At 37.4% G+C, this 24,653-nt stretch overlaps 1 protein-coding gene across 1 annotated transcript; it reads right to left on the bottom strand.

Annotated features, from left to right (window-relative positions):
* Positions 1-2,471: 2,471 nt before the first annotated feature.
* Positions 2,472-24,037, bottom strand: LOC147181787 (epidermal retinol dehydrogenase 2-like). Its single transcript, XM_086093910.1, has 7 exons — positions 23,922-24,037; positions 23,254-23,593; positions 22,033-22,164; positions 21,742-21,841; positions 19,046-19,190; positions 16,818-16,943; positions 2,472-3,854 (listed from the first exon to the last, which is right to left on the bottom strand). Exons 2-7 carry the CDS (start codon positions 23,572-23,574, stop codon positions 3,758-3,760), a joined length of 921 nt encoding a protein of 306 aa, XP_085950036.1. The 5' UTR covers positions 23,575-23,593; positions 23,922-24,037; the 3' UTR covers positions 2,472-3,757.
* Positions 24,038-24,653: the final 616 nt, after the last annotated feature.

Genomic DNA, 24,653 nt, shown 5'->3' with positions numbered 1-24,653 from the left:
AGACTTGCAGAGTGGACTTCTGCTTACAGTTTTACGAGTACATAACTTAATTTGCTTTGTCATCCATGAGTCTGAATCAAATCTCCATTTGTGTGTGAATGTTTTCTCTGATAGAATTTCAGCCCGACTCTATTTCGATGGAGCCACTAGCAGCTATAGTTTTAATTGTATTTTAATTAGAACATTTCATTGAGGATGTGAAGAATTGTGTTTGAAAGAATGTAGTATTCTTTTAAGTCACAGCGATGTTGCACAAAGTTTTCTTTCAACTGCCACCATGCTGTGCTGACAGATCCAAAAGCAACTGCTGTCAAAATGATGTTGTGCAACATTTTAGTCAGAGAAAGCCTGTGGAGCTGCAGTCGTGAGTAGGAACATTTCAGAATCCAACAGAGTAGTAATCTCTTTGCCTGTTGTATCACTCACAGCTGGCATATGTTGCTCGCTGAGTCTCAAGGATGTTTCTTTTGTTGAGTCTGGCAGGTCAAAATGTCTTCCACTTCACACTCTTTATACCAAAATTCACTTTGGACAGTGTTCAGTATCATGTTCAGTTGACTATTGTTAATTCAGAAATTAAATATTGCTGGAACTAATCATGCGAGCTAGCCATCTGTCCCATAATTGCTTTTACGACTTCAGCTATTTGACAGCACTGCAGGATAATAAAGTGTTGAAATCATTGTTTGCTCACGTTAGCATGGGACCATTTAGTGTGTTTCTGCCTAACATCCAGATACAATTTGCCAAATTGTACTGGCAAAGTTACGCCAGTGGAGAAGCGGCTGCTGGTTGATAATCTGAAACACTTTTTCCACAGAATAAAAAAAATACGATTTTGTTGGTTTGTTATGATTATATTATTGTTAATGTTTTATTTCATGTGTTCTGTAAAGCGCTTTGTTACAGCCGCAGCTGCTGTGAAAGCGTTATATAGAGTTGAGTAGCTCAAATTAATACATAAAGCATACATCATTTGATGCATCAGGATAAATGAGAAATGTTAGTAACAGAGTAGTTAACTAGTGAAGTCATGCGATTAATTACAATTAATAATTTTAATCGCCTGATGCCCCTCATTTTTAATCTTTTTTTTTTTATCGCATCAGGTGATTACATTTTTTTAATTGTAATTAATCACATGACTTCAATAATTAACTCACGATTAATCAAAATGTTTATATCTGTTATAAATGTACAATATATATTTTTTAAGTTTTCATACCCTTATTAACAAAAGTGGAAAACTAATAGAAATAGTTCAGATGAATTTTTGACGTCTAGAGCCGTCAATGGCAGTGAATGAGTTAAACTGCTCATCATTTTAATTATGAACTTTTGAAAAGGACTCCACCAGCTGTCGTAAGCCAGCCGCTAACACCATTGGGCTGGTGCCTTATTTGACCATTTGAATCAATGAAGCATCATTAATCAGCTTTTTTTTTTGCATAGATTTCAGGATGGCATTGAGTTGAATTGTAGCAACAGAATATGATGGAAATATAAAGTAGGATACCAACTTGACCGATTCCAAAACAGTTAGCGGCAGTTGCAAGTCAGCCGGTCATCTTCCTGACAGCGACAATGTGTAAGTTGTCATTGCTGAATTTTTACAAATGATATACAGTGGAACCTCAGAGTTTGTACGTTTCGGAACTCATACAATTCGGACTTCAACCCAAAAATCGGAGTAAAAAATGCCTCGGAGTTTGAACTCATTTTCGGAGTTCGAACACCCAAGCAAAGCAAGCTAAGCCGAACATACCTTGAAAACGGGTAGCCGAGCAAAGCCGAATGCTCACGTTGCGGTAGTTGAAACGATGCATTGCTCATTTCCAGTCATATTGTGAATACTCCCGGAGGTGCTCCATACTCGCGAGTGTATTTTGATTTTTCCACGACAATTTTCTTCGCCATGGGCCCAAAGAAAGACAACAATGCCAGTGGCAGCAAAGACAAACGTACAGTGCTACGAACCACAGTGGAATTAGGAAGGAGATTATCGCGCCGTTGTAACTACTGTTACTACTTCTGTAAATACTGGCACGAGGACCCCCCCTTAGCTGTTCAACAACGTGCCTGACGTCAAACAACGCACGCAAGGACCGCTTAGTAGTCTAACAATATGCCCAATGTAAAATACACAAACTCAGCACTGAACTAAAGCTTGCATTAACATAGCATTTATCATCCACTGATGCCATTACACCACAACAGGTAAGGTAAGGTGTTTAAATACTGTACTGTAAATGTAAAAAACATAAATTAAAATTAAAAAAGGAATTTTCTGTTTTTGGAGCTTGTGAACGGATTAATTGCATTTACATTAGTTCCTATCGGAAAAAATGTTTTGGAGGTTGAACAATTCAGACTTTGAACATTTTGTGGAACGAATTATGTTCCACTGTATATTAAAATACTTTAGCAGACTTTCAGTATCCAGTTGCAGACATAACACTATGCAAAAAAACTGCAATTTTAAGCATTTATTGAAATGAATTCTCAGCTGTAAAAGTAGCCGTCAACTGCTTCACAAGTCACAAATATGCCTTCTTCTTCTTTTTTTTTTTTAAATCATCGTACATCTCAGTAGTTAGACTACAAATCATAAAATTCAGTGAGCATTAAAAGGCACTGAATGTGTGTGCTCAATATATGTGATTATGAATAGACAATTCTGAACGGGAAAAAAAGTATTGTGAGTAATAAGCTGGCAGCGCATAGACATTACCAAATCTGCCTGACGTGAGAAATTGTGGGAGACAATCTCAGCTCAGGCCCTCCTGTGTAGAGTAAGCAACTTATCCCCGTGCTTATGCACGTTTTCTCTTCCTCCCATAACCTCAAAACATGCATGATGGGTTAATGGAAATCCCTACATGTCTGTATGTGTTCTGCAACTTACTGGTGACCAGTCCAGGGTGTGATGTACTCCACCTCTAAAGCTCCAACACAGTCTATGCAACTCTAGTAAGAACAAGTTGTATAGAAATGAATGAACGGATGTTAAGCTACCGGTACCTCAAATAAACCTTTTGGTCGCCATTGGAAACCCCTCTGATGGCTTCTACAATTGAATAACAGACATCATTGTATTTAAAAAATTAAGCAGGTGATATAGAAGGACAAGGTAACATTCTCTTATGGTATATGACGTATCCCATATCGTTGACTAGATGCTACTTATCCTCAGTGGAACACAATGGACTGCATTACTTGTCTTGGTGTGTATAAATAGACAAAGCACATGCAACACAAACACAAGACAATGTAATGAAATTAAAAAAACAATTATATATTGCACGTGAGATATTATGCACAGTTCTTAGTAAAATCAGACTTACTGATGGTTATTCCGAGGTAAATAGGAGTGATTTAAAAAAATGAAAAGGAACAGTTAGTTCCTTATGAACAAGTTTTAGATATTCGAATCATAACACGCTATGTGGACCCTGTTAAAGCTCAACAATTTGAGGCAATGGACATTTCAACATACATTTCCATCATACTATAATAATTAAGGTCATATTTAAAATATATGATCAAACATACCACAGATATTACTGCTTAAAACGTAAATTACACACAGTAGTAGAATGTATACCGTATACACAGTGTGAAAGCAAATAGGACTTCATTCTTGAGCCACTGATATGAGGGAGCTACTGTTCAAAAATTCTACCACAACGTAGCAGATGATTCCAAGGCTCCTTTCATTTCTGATCTCCTTTTCTTCACTTTTCTCTCTCACCTGCCCTTAGTCATTTTTCCTATTTTTCCCCTGGAATGAATCCATCATATTGAAGGCTCCCAAGTAGTAACCGAGCAGAAGGCCCAGCTTCATAGGGAGGACACTGTGTGGAGGGAGTAAAAAAAAAAACAAGGAAAATTAGTCCAACATGGACATAATACAATTGTATTATTATTTGCACTTGTCTACATCATTCATTTCATAGAAAGAAGACAAACTGTGATGTTAAACTTTCATAAAACGAAAATTCTGTCATTTTATTGTATACAATATTTTGTGTGGACAGCATTAAAGTTGGAAGGCTCCAAATGAAAACCTCAGTCCAGACCTTGCACTTTGCATGTTTTCTCTACATCCGCGTGGGATTTATATGCAGTCCAGAAAATAGATGGCTGGACATTATTTTGTTTGTTTGAGAATGTCTTTGTTACTTAGCAGGCTACTTCCTAGTTAATGGAAAATACAGAACAGATGGGACGCCAATATGAAACTCCGGGTTGGGCGGTTTCAATGATATATTAACAAGTAAAAAAAAAAAAAAAAAAAGCACGATTATCCAGATCATCACCAAAATAGATTGGAATATAATTGGTTGCTAAATTGTAATTGGTTGTTCCTTCATGCAGTAACATGCCTCGACAACGTTTTGTGGACATTGGTTTTCTGTTCATTTGTGTAAACCTGCTGTGTCCAATACTAGTTAATGTTTCACAAGTCATGTTGACTTCTGTGAAAAAGAGGTCATTATAAAAACAAAGCCAGTGGTGACATTACTGTACTCTCATAGCAAAAATAAATAAATAAAATAAATTATTTTAAGATAACATCAGCATGTACAATTTTGTTTCTCTTCCTTCAATCTAACAAGGAATAAAATTACGCCACTGAACCATCTGTGTATGCTGGCAATTTGCTTCATCTCATTAAAAAAAAATTATGTATTTTAGCTGTGTTAAAGCAAATATGATGACACTTCCCAAGCGTGCAGTTTTTCTGGTTCTGTAATTTCCATCATCAGCGGTTATAATTTACTGTTTACATACAGTGCTGCTCAAAGGTTTGTGAACCTCTTGAGCAATTTGGACTTTGGAATTGTTTCAACCTGATTTTGTTGTTCAATCTGAACCATTACATTTTATATGAAATAACAGGTGTAGGTTTATCAATTCAATGCATTGTTCTATTTTTTTAATCAATTGTGTAGTTAAAACTTAATTAAAAAGAGTTTTGGGTAAATTCATGTAGGTGCAAAAGTAAGTGAACCCTGAGCTGCATTGCTTAAAACAAGCAGTTAGGTAGGATCAGGTAGGACAAATTGGTGGCTAAACTAACCACTGAAATGGACCAATGAAATGAGAGGTTTAGCAAAGAAATTGTGCATCACTGACTGAAACAGAGACAAAACTACGTCACTTTAGTCTTACCCAGGTGAACCCATACAGGTCAGTCATGCTGAGAGGAAGAGAAATCTCAGGGGACCGCAGGAAGTGAGTAGTGACAGCACATCTGTCTGGGGAAAGCTATAGTCATCTAAATAAATTGAGCTTCACCATTCCACTGTGAAGCAGATCATCTGCAACTAGAGAACACTAAAAATTACGACAATCCTGCCTAGAAGTGGACGACCTTCTAAAATATCAGCAAGAACCACAAGAAAACTGATAATTCAGGTGAAAGACAACCTGTGCATAACACTGAGGGATTTGCAGACCTCTTGCTGCATCGGGGACGCTTGCATGCTTCGACAATCAGAAGAAAAGTCAATCGACAAGGCTTTCATGGAAGACTTGCTAGGTAGAAGCCTCTGCTCACAAAAAAGTTCAAAACTGCACATCTCAATTTTGCCAGCGAGTATCTAGGCAACACTAAAGCTTTTTGGAAGTCCCTTCTGTGGACAGATGAGTCCAAAATTGGTCACAATTAAAACAGTCATGTTTAGTGAAAAGTGAACACTGCATACCAGGAAAATAACCTTCACCCTAGAGTGAAGCATGGGGGTGAGAATTTTAAGTTCTGGGCTGACTTTTCATCCTCAGGACCGGGACAACTCCACATAATCCAGGGAATCATGAATTCCGAAGAATATTGTGAAATCCTGGATCATAACCTGAAGCCGTTCTTTGTGACGTTCCAGCCTGGTAGAAGATGGATCATGCAACATGACAATCATCCAAAGCATCCCAGCAATACAACCAAGGTATGTCTGAAGAACAACAAGATTCATGTTCTGGATGTGCCCAGTTAAAATCCTGACTTAAATGCTTTCAAAATACTGTGGCGAGACCTGAAGCGGGCAGTTTATGCTAGACGCCCATCCAACCTCTCTCAATTTTTTGCAAGGAAGAGTGGCAGAAATCCCCCAAAGTAGATGTGAAAGACTGCAACGTCATTAAAGAAAGTGTTTGGATGAAGTTCTCATTGCAAAAGGAGGTGCAATGTCCTGCAATTTGGGTATGACTAAACATTTAATAAGGTTATTTTAATATTTTAAACAAAAAATCTGCCCCAGGGTTCACAAACTTTTGAGCAGCACTGTACATCAATATGTACTTTTGGCAAAGAAGCCCATGACAACTATAGCTTTTTAATTCCTTCTTATTTACTGGATTGGATCAAGTTCATTATGTTTTCCACCAGATCATTTATCAACTTCTGGACAAGGAAGCAATTTCATGTAACATTTGTTTCTAAAAAGAACTGCTTAATGGCTTACTGGACTCTAATCGAGCAAGTGAATGACAACATTTTGACTCTAAGGAGTAGGTTTATGTGAGAATTTCATTATTTTTCATGTACAATTAATATCTCTAAAAAATAATGTTGCCACTTGCTGTCGACTGAAGATGACATGATTTGCAACAACCAATCATGGTTAACTTTGCTGCCCAAACCCAGATAACAGGTGAGCCGTGATTTGTCGTGACCCATTTCCTCAGCACAGGTAATGTCATCTTCAGTCGACAGCACGTGTAAAAATTTGTTTTTAAAGTTATTAAATTTATTAATTTAATAACTTTTTACTTCTGAAAATGAGTCAAGTAAAGAAAGCGGCCTCCTCTGGCTGTAGAAGACTACTATTAGCGATATAAGAATGAGAATATATAAAACAAAAACTTAACATTGTACAAACAAGATGAAATTTGAAGGGCTAAAACATTTAAAAATATACTACGTCAGGGGTAAAATATGCATAAAAGAAGGAAGAAAAACACAACCTAACCAACAAAAAAAAATCATAAAAATCATAGACTATAATAGCCAAAAATAATAACAAGATGAAAGGACCAACCAAACAAACTTAGGGTTATAACATCATTCAGCTAGTGGGTCTCAGATCTGTCCACTTTTATCTGGAGGTTTGTGTTCCTGTGTGATCATTATGTCTTTGTCTTCCCCTTCAGGCAATCGTCTCTCTCTTTGCACTCCCGTATCTTTCCAGGACCAGGTGTGCCTCGTTGTCTTGTCAGTCTGTTTGCATTTAGGCTGCGTTCACACTGCAGCTCAATTCTGATTTGTTCACACCCGACCTGGGCCTCTTTCGTAAGTGGATATAAATCGGATTTGTATGCGATGCGTCTGCACTGTGAACGCTCATCCGCACGTATCCCATTCATAAGTCATCAAAAGCCTGATATGCGCTATGCTTGGAAGAAGAGACTACCGACACGTCTGTGAACATATACAAAGCTGTTTTGCGTAACAGTGTTCAATTTTTATTTGTCTTTAATTTAATCACACTTGAAACATGAAGCATGTGAGGCGATAGTAGAAATTCAGGCCTGCAGACGGCTCATCACGACCGGCGATGACGCGACCTCATCTTCGGTAGACTTCTCAATTAAATAAGGAGGTCGAGGAGAGTCCCCTCATTTCCCCCAAATTACGCACGAGGAAGCCTATGACAGCAGCCAACCAGGAGCGAGCGTGTAAACAGTCAGCCTATTTCACAAAGATTTAGGATTGATATAAGAACTTCGTTGTCAGTAAGAATTAATGACGTTCCACAAATTCAATCAAGTCATGTTATTTTCTTCATGGATGATTTGAACTTTTCTGTTTCGGATTTAATTAAGATTATTTTGTTAATGGCTGATTATAAGTTGTTTATTGTATTTTAAGTGACGTGATGTGCAAGAATCCCCAGTTTTTGTATATTCTCATATTCTTTTGTTGTTGTTTATATTGTTGCATCCTCTACAAGTGTTTGTTTATAGAAATGTTAAATAAGTGAAGAAAAAAAACTGCGTGAAAACAGTCCACCAACTAGGAGTGCGGGCGCTCGCTGAATTTGCATAATTTGTGCAGGCAAGACTCCTGAATCCAACTCCTAACACGTCCGTGCAACGAGTCCACCAGTCCACCAATCTGCAGCGTGCGTTGGCACAGTTACATTTGCATATGACACTGCTAAAAGTCGCTTGCCTCAGTGGCTTGGCTGGCGGGTCAATATTTACTTCCGTGAACACCGCAATGTGACGTCATCGTTTTGGGTGTACGTCACTCCACGTGTGCTCTTTGCGCATGCGAGTCGCATCACAGGCGCGTTGCGTTCACATTAGATGTCGCATTTGTTTTTGTAATGTGAACGGTACATAAATAGATGGGATTTAACAAAAAAATCCAAATTGGGCATCACGCACTGCAGTGTGAACGTAGCCTTAGTACCTAGTTTCTGTTTATCGTCTTGTTCACTGTCATCTGAGGTGACGAGTGTTTCCCACATTTCTTCGCAACTTTTTATTGCAGTTTTGTATTTTGCTTCATAGTTTTTTTGAGTCTGCTAGCGTGCACCTTTATCTGAGATTACACCCGCTTTTTTTCACTTATTCACTAGTGCATGTTCCATCTGCCTGCTGTATAATGAGCAACCCCAAATGTGACTGAATGAATCTTTGATCTGTGGATTTGTGTCTTGTTTATCATGTTTCTTAGTTTTTAGGCTTTTATTTACTGTATCCTGCTATCCATTACTGTATGTGAAAATACTTTTTGCGAGCACCCAACTGTGATGTTTTTTTCCCTTCAAAACATGATGGGTACGGTAAAGTGAGACAGAAACTACAATCACTGCATAAATTATAGCTTTTTTTCTTCAAAACATATTGTAGCTGTTAAAAATGCCAACATTAAGACCTATCTAGCTGCATACAGAATTCAGCAGAGTGAATCCATGCATCACGTATATTATTTCCACATTGTATACATTCAAACTTTACAGACATTACAACTGTCTGTTTGAAACACCTGAGAGCCCACCATCTACCAAATTGATCATCTTTAAATGACTGTTGACAACCCTTTAATTAATTGTATCATTCCTGATACATTGCTGGCATTTGTAGCAGTGGTCACCAACACGGTGCCCTTCACATTAGTCAGTATGCAAGAAGCAGCTCTCAGAATCAAAAACCTAATGATTCATAGTTTGTAGCGCCCAAATGAAGATCATTTCAAGGATATTGACACAATTATGAACAACATTATCTAAATTAAAGAAAAATCACAGTTTTATTCGAATATGACCCAACAAAAGTGACCTGTTTTGTGCCCACTATTGCAGAACTGATGACTACATATGCAAAAACAAAAACAAAAAAACTTCTTCTTTGGCTGTGCAGATTCTCCCAATGAATTAATTGATGCACCTTCATGAACTATACACACACTGGATTCTTTTTTGGGTGGCAATATAATTTGGCCAGAGACAGCCCAGTCACATTTGATTTGCAACAGGGTAAAAAGAGCCATAATTCAGATCTATAATTATTTTTGTCAATAAGGCCTCATGTGACACCATGGCAACAAACCCAATCACTTCATTTTAAAACACTCTTCTGTAATAATTTCATAGATGGCAGCACAATGTACAAAACACAGATGTGTCTTAACAAGTGAGCGTGGGGTTGTTGCTAATTATTACGTTTGACCGGCTCCTAAATCCAAAGTCAAGTGACCTTTAATTCTTTACACATTGTACACTCCGAACTCGATACCATATTTAACTGGCTTGCAAGCACTTGCGTACATTGTTATTCATCCTCCAAGTTCTACTTAGTGACAAATCTGCACAACTTATAGCGACACGTAAAGCAACCGTCTGAACTTGCAAATATTTTCATCTAACTTCATTTTTCATCTGGATGATGAAGGTGTATCAGGTTTATCCAATAACGCCAATGTAATTCAGTTAAGACAATTTAATGGCAGTGCATCAAAGGAAGTTTTTTCTGTTAGGTGTTGCTCATGGCAAAACAATGCCTCCCTTCTAACAGTCTATGCTTGCAGCTTTTCAAAGACTGACATGCTCTGACTAACAATGACTTGCTTCAAAGTGAAGAAAGACAATAATGGTTAATACAACAACACATTATTAGAAGGCTGAATACAATGGCTTTTATGTGAAATTAACAGAGGTGACAGGCGAGGCACGAGATCCATTTGTATGAGCTGTGTTCCAGAGAGGAAAGCTTTCTAATATAGAATAATGGCTCTGTCCTCAGACAAATGGACCAAATAAAGAAAACAAGAACAAGGCGAGAAGATAACTTGAGAAAGTGTTCTTATCAGATGCAATATAAGGGAAAAACTGAAATGAATAGACATTTAGTTAGGCGAGGCATGGTTATAAGAATATTTATTCTGACATTATGCATTTTAAAAACTGTGCTTGTATAAACATACACAGACACTACATAGTAACTGTCAAGCAAAAAGTATTTATCTCCCAATTTTATGAGATTTCTTTTTCTTTTCTTTTTTAATCCCTGCTGATTATTTAGAGACAAAGTCATCCACTTTTGCTCACTAGCTTGACCTAATGTACAGGAATCCCACGAGTAGCTATGAACCAATCAGAGGATGGAAAAATGCTGACATCACCTGACACCTAACTGGCTCTGTTCAAATGCATGTGAAATCGGATTGGTTTGGATGGGTGTACAAAACAAAACAATAGTGTCTGCCATCGGCAAGTAATCCTATGTCTGGAGGCCCTGGGAAGTTCACATTGATATGGCAACACATAAAAGCGGAAATCTGATCGGACAATAAATAATTCATCCGCAAATGGATGGAAGCTGAGCTGCCAATGTTTAAGATCATAACACAAATGTAAATATAAGATGAAGCTAACCCAAGTAAAAACATTTTTTTTTTAACATAAAAAAAGAAGGAAAAAATTCAGGTTTTAAATGCTATAAAAAATATATAAATAAAATAAAAATAGCTACTTGGCATTACTTGCCTTCAGCAGCAAATAACTGAAATCAAGAATTTTCTATAACTGACTAGCCTAGTCTTTTACATCTCTGTGGAGATATTTTTGACCCATTATTCCTTTGAGAATTGCTTTAATTTGGCATTTAGCTGGTCATGCCAATAATTGCTTTATTTGCTTATCAGCTAAAACTGCATTTCGTAATGTACTTTATAATACATTTTATTTTTACACAAATGTACTGCCTCTTGTTCCTTGACTACTTGTGTTCATGTAACAAAGTAGTCAAAAATATGTACAACAGATTAAAACATTGAAAAATGTCAACAAAAACAGTAGGCCTACTTGTTTAACAGTTTAACGATTGGTCATGCCAACCGACACACGCTTAATCCAACTGTTACACTTGGAGGTTGGGGAGGGGATTACGTCATTGAAATGTGTACGGAGCACAACATAATGTGGGTCAATCATTTTCATTAAGTGACCAAACCACACACCTTTGACCACAGAAAAATCTTTAGCAATAAATGCTCCCACCAAACAGGTGATTTGTATTGTGCTTATTTCAAGTGTTATGCTAGGCAGGGTTTTTCCTGTGTACAAAATTCCGGCGGCCACCTCCACCTTTTTTTGCTCACCACCTCCAGCATAACTGACTGATAATGAATGAATGCTTTAACATGATATTGGAACTATTATTCTCATTATTGAAACATGGAATTATTATATGTTGCCTGTAAAAAATGAAAGCGAGTCAGTTGAATTTACAGAATACATGCACGTCATGGTCAGGATTAGGGCTGTTCAATACCACTTTTTCCCCCGACTGATACGCAACTCTTGAGTAGTCACTGCTACCAAAAAACCGATACTACTAGTAAATAAAGCCGGTATCGGTAGTTACCCATTATAGTAAGGGTGATACCACCTCTGCCTCAATTTGAGCCAGGAAAAACCCTGCTAGGTATGATCAATAAGCATACTCAGATACTTTTTGCTGGTGCTACCTATTAGAGTTGCTCGACTTTTTTGTGTCCAGTAAATGGTATATCAAGATATGGACCGAGGAGAAGTTTGGTCATATTGCTTGTGTTTCAAACGCTTGAAGATATTAAAGTATCATTCAACAGATTCCAGTCTCTCATTGTTGTAAGATATGAATGAATCTATTGCTTATTCCAAATTTTGTTTCTCAACTCCTCCACAAGTTGCAGTGGACATGTTGCACATTTTACTGTGTCCCTGAGTGGCACTTTGAAGCTGGATACAGTTACTGCTGTGAATGGGTGCACGCACAACAGTGATTGAATCTATATTGACTTGCGAAGAAGGGCTTTTCGTGTAGAGGCACAAACAGAGAATTGTGGTGTCAATGCAAATCGAATTACAAACACATATTGCCCCGTGCACAATGTCACATGCCTTAGTTGTAATTTGTGTATTGCATGATTTGAAAGCAGCTGCATTGTTACTAAAAGTCAAGTTTTGCTCATTGTTTAATAAATAAATGTTTTATAATCAAATCACTTTTTTCCTATTTCATTCCTTGGGGCATGGCAAAGATTGTTAAAGATGAATAAAAGTGCTTGAGAATACTGTTGGTTATAGTAAACAGTACACAAGTACAATATATACATATATTACTTAAATTTATGTCTAAAATGGCTCCACCTCGTGATTGGATCGGTGACCGGTTTATAAAAACTCGTTAATTAGTGATCGGCCCCAAAAATCCTGATTGTGTAAACTAACCCTACTTCTTTTAAGGGTAAACATGCCCGTGTGAAGGTGTTCACATTTTTACCTCGGATGCCAATTAAATTTCTGTGGCTAGCTTGACTATTCACATCATTGGAAACACATTTTAAATGATCTGTGCAGCAAGTACACGAGGTAGCTACCAGTTTAACTAGTGCATAATCTGCTTTCAGAGATCAATCAAGTACAACAAAGCATAATTAATGACAGTATTTTTCTGAGGATTGTCAGAAGGAATTTTCCTTCTCATTTACTTATTTGTTGAAGATGATCAAATAAAATTATTCCGAATGTAAAAGGGTGGCAATTTCGTGTGAAACAGTGTCACATCCTTTTTGATGTCTTAACCTGAATCTCTTTGGTCCTGCAGAAAGTCAAATTGAGCGTTTCCAACGACAAAGCACAACATACAAAAAAAAATAATAATAACTTTTTCAAATATAAGTGGAAATGCATCTTACTGTATTTTGCCTAAAGGTAGCTGGACTTACTGTTAACACAAATTTCTTAACAATTTTCAGAGGCTCCATTTACTTTGACAACTGCACACAAGTTCATTATTGGGGCACACAGAGTACAACAAACCAAGTTTTCTCCTTACGTCAAAATGTATGCACTGCAATGCTCAAAGACAAGCTATTAATTAGTGTTCCCTCCAAAGATGAAGTCTATTTCTGGTTAGGTAGAATATATGATAGTATTTTATATGAAGATGTAATTAGACTTTTCAGAAAGAGTGAAGTATTGAGTCGTATTGTGCATTAAAACGTACACTTTAAAGATGCTACATTTTTTATATTCCAGACATTCATTTTGAAGTGTTCCGATACAGAAAACAGGGTTGCTAAGAACACGTGTCACATATCCACTGACAAATAACCAAAGCCTGAGCAGCCTTTTTACAGGATATGTGGAGATAATCCATCATCACATCATACTTGATTGGTTGGCAAGTAATCTTGAATGTTTCCTAATGCATTCTGCATTGCAGGCTGCGGTCTGTGTGGTCTAACTGCACTGAAAATCCCAGGTATAAGCCAAGAAGTGAGGTCACCTTCCATTGTAGAACACTAAAGAGGATGTTATAAGAGGATGAGTGTTGCGAATGAAGGATAAAAAAAGAGAGAGCAACAAAAAATGGACAGCACGAATGGCCATTACTGTATATCTCTAGATTTAGAAATGCTATAATGACAATTTTCCGAAAGAAAAAATTATTTACTAAAAATAAATAAAACAAAAACTGTTTATAAAATGTAAAAAACAACAACCAATAAGGTCTCATATTTGTGTCTTTGCAATAGCATGCGGCTAGTTCCTGGTCTATAAGAGTTGTTATTGTGGGAGATTGTCACTCAAATATGCATTTTAAAGTGAAATGATCCATATGAAATCCCCAAAATTCAAGACTATGAAAACATTCGCTAATTTGGATCACAAGCAGATAACATTAGTCTCCCATTTATGTTACACACATCTTAGCATAACAGTGTGATGTACTTTCTAATGTGTGGCAGAAGCCCACAGTTGAAATACAATAGTTGGTAAAATTAGAAAAATTCAAAATAGTTACATTCTGACAAGTAATCAGAATGTGTGCAGTATACAGAAAAGTTGTGCCCAAGCAAAACCCCCCACAAAAAAACTAACAAAAAAGTATTAAAAAATTTTTGGGGGAAAAAGTACAAATCTATACTACAGTCATATTTCCAAAACAAAAAACAAGTCTGTGGTAGCTTTTTTTGTTATAAAGCAAAAAATGACCACTGCACTGAATTGGCTGCTCTGTAACCCCTTTCTGCTCATCATGAGCAGAACAATTTCATGTATAGGGCCACCATTACCTCACCAATTATTGCCCCACAATGTGTGGTGGTGGACCCTAATAGGTACAATGAGTCATCCATTATCATGGCCGAAACCAGCTGAGGTCCCTTAGGTCAGAACCGTGATCATTTGTATTCCTTTTGAGGTTCACCATATAGGTGTGTGTGTGTGTGTGCGCGTGTGAATGGACTGCATGATGAGCTAAAAGTGATGTGGTCGTAACAGTCCAGAGATAAATAATAGTCGTGTGTTTTAATGTCGTGTCATGTCGATGGATTTGTACTCTTAGAACTAAGCTACAGTGGATATAAAAAGTCTACCTTGTGTTCAAATGCCAGATTTTGTGGTGTAAAAAGATAAATCATCTAAACTTTTTCTCCCTCTAATGAGACCAGAAATCTGCAAAACTCTATTAAAAGACACCACATTTGATGTACGGAGGAGTCTTCCATTGCCTCTGCTAAAATAGCACTAAAGACTAAATTTCCTTCGCCAATCTGATTTCAAATTAACATCCATGGGTCAGTCCAAATCATGCCTATAGTGATCTATGCACATTAATACAGCATATCTAGTGATAATTGTATGGTATGTCAAAATTTGTATTTTATATATAGATATCTATATCTATATATAAATAAATAAAACGTTTATTGATAAATATTCATTCTGAATTGCTCCAAATTATGTATTGGCAGTCTGGATAGGTAGAGGAATTGAGATTCTGTAGGAATATTCAAAAGATGTTGTCAAGTTGAAACGTGAGTCAGATAGGATGATGATTATGAAGCTAGAAATTCAAGGTGTGACAGTGAATTTTGTCAAGAAGTAATGTTCCTCTGGTGGGATGAGAGTTGACGTTTTGGAGTGAGTTGGAGGAGGTTGTAGAGGCAGGGTAGAGAGTGATGATTGGAGCAAAACTTTCAAGGATATATTGGCGAAGGAAAAAGAGATGATGATGTGGTGATGGGCAGATTTGGTGTAAATGAGAAGAATTTGGAACAACAGATAGTGGTGTATTTTGCAAAGACAAAGAAAAAAAGTTATCAAAAGAGTAAGGAGATAGCGTGACATGCGCAGATGGACTATATTCTATCATTTAAATGTATGTACAGTATATGAAGCAACCCAAGAGCAATTGGAGATTGTAAGGTAATGACATGAAATAAAATAGCCAGACAAAATCTGATGGTAATGTGTAAGATGACTCCGGGGGTGAACAAAAAGGAAAAGAGTGAAGACAGTGCCCAAAATCAGATGTATGCACGAAACTGAAAATACAAACACACAACTCAAGCTCTAGCAAAATGTTATTTCTATTGTGCCCTTTTATACACACTGATTAAATGGACTTTTCTGGAAAAACACGAGAAAAGATTTTTGCCCATTTCCTATTAGTTGGTTAAATTACTGCTGGTACTTTGTGTTGTTGTTGTTTTTTGATTTAACAAAAACGTGTGGTTTTTTTCTTCCCCATTTTTATTTATTTTTTGTTTGTTGCTGCTTACTATAATAACCTTGCTTCATTTAAATATTAAGGCTAAGTTCACACTGCAGGACGTGATGGCCAATTAAGATTTTATGTCAAATTAAATATTTTTAATTATGTAGTTGTTCACATTACAAAAACAAGTGACATCAAATGTGAAATGCATCTGCAAAGTGACACGCATGGCCACAACCTCAAGTGGCAAGCATGCGCACAGAACGTCATGCAATGTTTACCGAAGTAAATATGGTCCCGCATGGAGGGGCTCACCTCATTTCTCTATTTGCGCCTTCCTAGGTCCTCACTCCCTGCTCCTTTGCTTGCAAGCACGAGAACATGAGGAGACTGACAGAGGAGCGACACGGGAGCAAGTAATAATTTGGGGAACTGAGGCGACACTCCACAATCTCCTCATTTCATGGAGACGTCATGACATTGACAGGCATAACAAATGTACAGTCTGTGTGGCTGAATTAACTATTACTATCATTAAAAATGTACAATGTCCAAATCTGAATTGACTCGGTGCAGTGTGAACAAAGCCTAAATTTGACTTATTATCTGATAATCGTTCAGTTCTTTTTTTCTGCTTTGCAATTACTAAATGTCAACAAACTGATTTGTACAAATGCTAGGTGGTTCATCTTTCAAGGCATGATCGCCTTTGTTGGTAGAACAACGTACTTGGAAAATATCACAAAGGAAATATAGATCTGCAAAAGAATGAAAGTTGTATACTTTTGTAAAATTTAGTAAAAAGAATAGACACTAACTTCTTGAGCGCAGCAATTAAGTACATGCTCCTGGGCAACAGGAGAAAGACCTGGTCCGTGAGGACAGCCTGGATGATCTTCTTGACAGCATAATTTGGATCAAGAATTGGGAGCAGTCTTGGCCATCTGTTGAAGACAAGACAACATGTTAAAACAGCAATCATCTGTAGCCGTTTGTCTTTATTTGCAGTAGTTAAGCAACCACTCAATGAATGACAATGATGCATTGTCTAGTGTCTACTAAGAAGTGTGATCATTCTAATCACTCTAATAAGTCAGTCTATGCCCGAAAGTAGAAGAAAAAAAAATAGTTTGGGGGCGGACAATAAACCGTAAACAATATTGTGGGGCTCAACATTTTCATGAGAGGTTTTTGTTAACACTTATAAATACTAAAACTGACACATCCAAGTGATGTTTCATAGACCAAAGAAAGCATATTCATTATCCTGGCCAAGAGGTTTGACTTGTGATTGATTATTTTTAGCAACACTGTACAAATACTAAAAGCTATCCCTCAAACAGTTTCACTGTTGAGCTGGGGGATTTTCCCCCCTACTTTTTTCAGAACCTGAGTGTATCAAACAAAAAACAGAAATTGACAATCCAGATGCTACCATAAAGCAGGATTTGGGGGCTTCTGAGGTCTGCAGGATGGAAGACGTACAATTTTGACACATCTTCCAACACCTACGTCATCTTAAACCAGGTATTTTAGCTTGAGGGCAGGTAAAGCCAGACAGTCCTTTCATATGTCGAATGCACTAAACATCAGCACAGACATCTAGGGCAGTTTTAAAATTGGTGTTTACAGATTTAGGATTCTGTCTTTTATATGAAGCTCTGTGTTAAGTCCACAAATCATCTGCATTTTATGTTCCATCACGAGGAAGTGGGAACTTCAGAATCAATAGCAATACCAAATAATAAATCTGTAATGTAAAATAGAGGTGTTATGCTATAATTTCATACAGGCAACGAAAGTGGAAGATGAAAAGCAGTTTGCAATGTTACGTTAGAATAGTCATGACAGTATGACAGATTGGCTGTTGACTGCAGTGAAAAAGTGTTGATGAATTCAAGAAGACGGAAGAAAAAAACATGACAACAGAAATGTAACAAAAAAAATGATAGTTAGCTACCTAGCTCCACGTCCCTTTCTGGTCTAGTTTTCGCTGCCTCATCTAGTCGTGAATGTTTCGCGCAAACCACTTAGTTAATGATTTGGTGGGGATTCCATGTTTAGCGTTTGGCCCTGGCTGATGCACGAGACTTTGTTCTTTTTGTCATGTCACTGTTATCTTGATGGTTGCATCACCTTCAGTTGAAACGTTTTTGTTTTTTTACAAATAAATGTCAAAACTATTATTTGTGTCTGTGTTTTTGGGATCAATTCCTGAACATAACAATATTGTACCTCAGCTTTATTTCACAAAGTTCTTTCTGCGTAGTAGGCCAACTTACTACATATTTTAAACCAAATTAATATTGTCCACAATATTTCTATACAATAATGCTTCTGTGTCAAACATATCACATAGCAATGATAGCATGATTCAATATTTTATGTCTCGACAAGACCTATAACTTCATAATTTCTTCCTAAATTGTATACTTCGAAAAAATTAGTTAGCATTAAATGAAATGGTATGTTCGTTATCAATTCATACAAAACGTGCAAAAGCTAGAGACGTTTGATACCACAATTTTTCAGACAGATATGACTACTTAACTGTTACCAATACCGCTAGTACTTTTAATACACAAAACAACAACAGATCACGCTACAGAAAGACCCACACATCCCTAAATAGCATGTTTCCGTAAAGTTGCCTGAAATTAATAGCAATTTTCCAGTCTCCTAATTTCTAGTTTCTGACCAAATAACAGTTGCGAGTACTGATACCTTGAAATTGCACAAAACCAATATCCTATCCCATCCCTATGCAAAATACTTGAGCATATGCAATGTTGACTATAAAAGTCATAATGATCAGCAACTACACTAAGCTCTACAACCTCAATGGTATTACAGAGATAATGCTCAAACTCACCATGCAAAAGGTATACACTCAATAATATTGATCATAATTGTGATTTATGAGGTTTACAATCCCTGTTGTGGCCAGTGTATGAAGTGAAAGTGTACCTAATAATGTGTGGTTGAACAGTGACGATGAAAGAAGAACGTTTACATTACATTATTGAGATCCTACGAAAACACCTACTTAGTTTGACATCCGTCGAACATTCCGGTATTAATGAAGTATGGGCAAACAATGGTGGTCTTGATGCCATCTTTCCCAGTTGCCAGGAGTTCCAGACCCACGGATTCTGCAAAACCTACTGCTGCAAACTTGCTGGCACAGTAGTCTGCAAGGGATGCATGATTCAACAAGAAACACAAGTCAGATAATGCAAAATAAATAAAATCCTCACTTGCAGAGTGGACAATTGTGAATTGTTTGCATCCCCACAACCTAAAGAAGCTTTTATATTAGGCCAACAGTATAAAAGAACATTCTCCTAACACAAAGAGCTCTGATATTCCACACCTATAATAAGTATAAGTAATAAAAAAAATATATATATATCACGAGCTTTAGTGGCTATAATTCAGCAAATCTTTCTATTAGCTTAATTGATGGTCTCATGTGATAGTCTGATGTCAAATACTTATTTTTTTTGTGCATAGTTAGTTAAATATCTCAAAATGCTGCAAAAAAATTCCACTATCCAAAGAAATTCAGAAACAGATATGAAATAAATTGATAGACATCTATCAATCTGGAAAGAATTAAAAAGTAATTCCTTAAGCTTTAGGACAAATCACAGTGTGGCCGCCAAGTCAACTCCTGGCATGAAAACATGAAAATTGGTGTACCTTCCCAGGAGGGGCCGGCCTACAGAAATGACCCTAAAAAGCACAACAACGACTCATCCATGAGGTCACAAAGGAACCAAGACAACATCTGAAAAACGTCAGGCCCTCTCCTGGACAAAATGACATACATGGCAGAGTTCCAAGGCGAAAACCACCGCTGACCAAAAAGACCATGAAAGCTCATCTTTGGATGTTAAAACAGCTGAATGAGTCTCAAGACTTTTGGGAGAATATTCTTTGATCTGACCACACTAAAGTTAATCTTAGTTAGTCTCGTCACATCTGGCCTAAATGTACCACAGCATTTCAAAAAACGAGCATCATAGCAACAGTCAAACATGATGGTGGTAGTGTAATGGGTCAAGGCTGCTTTGCTACTGAAGGACCTGGATGACTTGCTGTGATTGATGGAACCATGAATTCTGCTCTTAAATCTGAAAACCCTGAGGGAGAATGTTTGGCCATCAGTTTGTGACCTCAACGTGAAGCACATTTGGGTTCTGCAGTTGAAATAAACCACCAAGTCAACTCCTGAATGGTTTCATACACTACTCTACACACACACTTTGGAGAAGCCAATGTCCGATGATTGAAAAGCTGCGCTACAACCTTCATAAGGCCGTTCATGCTCAAAAACCCTTAAGTGATGTTGGATTTAAGAAGTTCTGCAAGAAGTGAGCCAAAATATCTCCACAAAAGATGTGAAAGAATCAATGCCCGTTATAAACAGTAGCTCAGGGTGGCCTCCAACCAGTTACAGTATTAAGTTTAGGGGGCAAGTACTTCTTCCACACGGGCATAAATCCATCAATAAATAAAATAACTAGTTAAGAACTCCATTTTGTTTATTTTATCCATTTGGGTTATCTTTGTCTAATATCTACATTTGCTTAATGATCTTAAAAATTAAAGTGGTGAAACTGTAAATAAATAAAAAAAGTACTAAACTACTGTATAGCCATGGCCAGATTTATGCAGAGCCTTGGGCACCTAAATGGCCATTGAAAAAAACAACAACAACAATATTTTGATTAAAATGTACACTGGATGAAAAACTCAATTTTAATGGCAGACAATGGACAGGTGCGGCAACTTTGTGATGCCAATGATTTTTTAAATTTAAACAGACAAACTGCTTCACTATTGCTTGATGCCACAGGCTGTTTGACGAGCTACCACAATCACCACCAGTAAGCTTTTACACACACATCTGCGTTCTGGCACAGTAAATGCAGCAGTACGTCACACGGACCTGATAATAAACACTTGGCTCACAATATACCAAACCTCATGATGATTTCCTCCCCCTAATGCAGTATTTACAAAATACATTCAGGCAAGATAATAAATACTAACATTTCTAAATAAATTTGGGATTGTAAATATGTTATTGACTGTGCTTGGCTGATTTTAAACACATTTGTATGACAGCTGAACACTGTCGTATCCATCTGTTTACTAAAGTTGAGTTTATTATTACATAAGGAGTCATTCAAAAGCATTGGATAAACCTCTCCCATATCGAGCAAAGGGTGGAATGGTAAAGGCATATCTATCTGAGGGAGCATTGGGAAATAAACGTGGGAACAAAGTGCAAAGCAAATGACTGTGTTGGCAGTGACATGACCATATGTCAATGTAAGAGAAGGCCATGTGTGAGCATAGGCACAAAGATCAAAAATAGGTACTTATCTAGCAACTGTATTTGTTAGAACCAAAACATTTTCCAGTTCCACAGAGTTGGATGTTCCCTCATAGTTCGTGAAAATCCAGAACATACTGCAGTTTTTTTTTTGGTACAAATTCAGATTTGGTGACCATTGTCGGAACTATTGAAGTGCATCCCAGGTTGAGCTTGCTTTTCAAATAACATTATTTTGAAAGACGTACCCAAAACATGAGGTCTTGGGCCCTGACGATAAAAAATTTGAACATAAGTATGAGTCACATAACGACCAAAGAGTATGCGTTGGAAAAAGAAAGACCGCATGGAAATTAAATGATTAAACAGACATATACAATTTAAGAAACATAACGTACCTGCCAATCCATTGACTCCAACGAGTCCTGCAGAGCTGGCAATACTGACCAGATGGCCATGATTATTTGCGATCATGGCAGGAAGGAAGGCCTTATAGGTCTGTTAGGGGAAATACAGACAAAAACTACAAACTATTAATCATCATTTTATGTACAATTTCCTTCAAGATAAATCATGAGTGCCCCATGTTAACCACTGGTCAAAGCAGGCAGAAATATCGAAACTGTGCAGCAAAAGATGTAATCATTCGGCATTTAAAATGGAACTGTCAAGTGAAATTAAAGACTGACCCAGAAGTGCGCCATGGTGTTGACCTCCATTGTCTTTTCGATTAGGGAATCGGGAGCATCCATGAACTTTTTTCCAGTCACAATGCCAGCATTATTTACTAAAATGCTGACATCACCGACTTCCCGCTTTACCTGTAAGGGATTCCAGGAGTTAGTAAATGTTACATTGCATTATGCTGATGAAATTCATTTCCAATATTCTAGCAAGGACTAATCAATTATAAATGTAATGATGCATTCAAAAGTTGTTGATTAAAATATAGGTATTGTTCTAGTTTAGCAGCAGTTGTAGCAATGTGACAAATGGCTACCAGTGCCAACTATGTGGAATTTTCACACTGGAAAAAAATGGATTAAATGAGCACTTCAAACTCTGTTAAATTCCTCCATAAGAAATAATATTCAAGAAAAAACATATTGATGACAAAAGTACCTATTCTACTGCCCACACTGCTCACCTGACCAATCATGCTCCATTTGCGCTAATTCAGCGGTTTTAAGGGCAAGTGAAGTGCTTTGAAAACATCAGTCATTTTCGTCGACATGGAGAACACCCAAGGATTTCTGCCCGTCCAATCATGTAATGTACTGAAAACCTTCAGCTTTTTCTATTCTTTTATGTGTCTGACAATTCTCTGATGACCATAAGTTGACAGCAGTGTGTCTTGCTTTGCCCTTTAGGCATTGTACCTGTACTTCTATTACCCATGAGCCAAACTCAAGGTCTGTCGGTCATATTTGATCAGCCATGTCATTTTATGTGGCTCGTGAGAGGAATGACAGCCTGGAAATAACATGCAGCTTGTCAAAGGTACCAGTGGACGCACAGTTTATTTTAAAGACAAACTAAAACAATGGTTTGGAAGAGGTTGTTAATATGGCGAAAGTGTTTTGTTAATAGGACCACTTTTTAGGGGATACACAGGTCTAGTCACTCAACTGTGCGTCTTTACAACATTGCGAGGTTGTTGTGTATCACTGCAAAAATAGCTCTCAGGCCTGGCCCACAGAAACAAATTTGTCAATTTACATCATCTTTTATGCTTAATGCAAATTCACACCACAGTTACAGAATTTCCCTTCATAGTAGAATGGAATATTATTTGATGCATCAAGATATTACAAGCCAATGTTTATTTTTGTTTTTCAGAATTTTCAGTCAGGACTTTCTTGTGTAATCAACTGCTACTAAAAAAAATAAGTGCATGCTGAAATCCTTACCTGGTCCGCCACTCTGTAAACCTCATTTTTGTCACTACAGTCACAAAGATAGTAGTGAACTCGAATGGCTCCATTCTGCTTGGCCAATCTGGCAGTTTCCTTCATGCCTTCCTGGTTAATGTCCCACAACACCACAGTAGTACTGTGAGCTGCAAACTCCTGGGCCATAAGACGACCAATTCCACTGCCTGCCCCAGTGATTAGAACTACCTCACCAGATATGTTCTTCCTCTTCTTGGGTATAAAGCAGTAAATGAAAGACTCCACATTGTACCATATGGACAACAGGATGACTTTTATGGTTTCCAGGAAGAAATTCATTGCTAAGTGATAGACTGGTCTAAAACATGGATGAAAAAGAAGAACAACGGACAAAAGTTAGAACTAATAATGAACAAAGAATCAATTACTATATAAAAAGAGCAGCGGTGATAAAAAAAAAAACAAGAGACAAACGGCGTTAATATGACTACTCTTAATTGATATTACGTTAGCACCATACGTACGTTTACATCACATGAACATACCGACAACGAGCATATGTTACAGTATCTCCGCTCGTACTGTTAGGAAACACGCATTGCACACACAAATTCGAAGCCTGAAAACGCAAAAACAATATAGAGAGAAGTTAGAACGAACAAGTTCGTGTTAGTCAGTTAACGTACCGTGGATGTTTGCACAACTGTAGCAGGGGTGTAACTGAAAACTTCTCGTCCGGCTCATTAACCCATAATACCGTTTGTTTATGTAGCCTCAGGGCGTGTAACTTCAGGATGTTACGTATGCGGAACACAACTGGGAGGTGCCAGACAGGTCACGTGACTTGTTAGTAACTTCTCATAAACCTGTCACTGAGCGAAAGCGCCCCTAAATTTGAACTTTAAACGTCTTCTTGAGTCCATGAAAAGCACCCAAATGGTGATTCACTTATGCTATTGACTATTTTTATCTTATTTTTATGTCTAACTAGCTAGTAACGTTTCGGCATGATGATACTACTAGTCCCACAATGCAGTGCGATAAATGGGACGAAGCTGTCGCTCTCGCCCCTCTGCTGCTGCCAGTGCAGTTCAGGTGATGATAATAATAATAATAAAAGGAGGCAACCTGTAGAATCATTTGTACAGCAGTCCATCTTTTCCACATTCTATTCAATATATTATGCCACTTAAACTTGAGAAATACTCAAGACTAAAGATGAATAGAGAGCCCTCAAAAAGTGGTCAGAAGTGTAAGTCCCCGCCCCGCCCAACTGATATGTTTTTCTGGTCTTTCAGAGCCGACAAATGTATTTGGCACCTACTTTCGTCACATGTTTGTAATTAAAGTGGCCACTGGCACATAAGTTACTCAGCCAGTGACTTGGATGGTAGGTTGGCAAGATAAAAATAACCAAT

This window comes from Leptonotus elevatus, chromosome 1, assembly GCF_054856555.1.
Source record: "Leptonotus elevatus isolate MCC_2025b chromosome 1, RoL_Lele_1.0, whole genome shotgun sequence".
Taxonomy (NCBI): Eukaryota; Metazoa; Chordata; class Actinopteri; order Syngnathiformes; family Syngnathidae; genus Leptonotus; species Leptonotus elevatus.
Note: the sequence above shows the minus strand (reverse complement) of the source record. Positions and strands in the feature narration are given on the sequence as shown.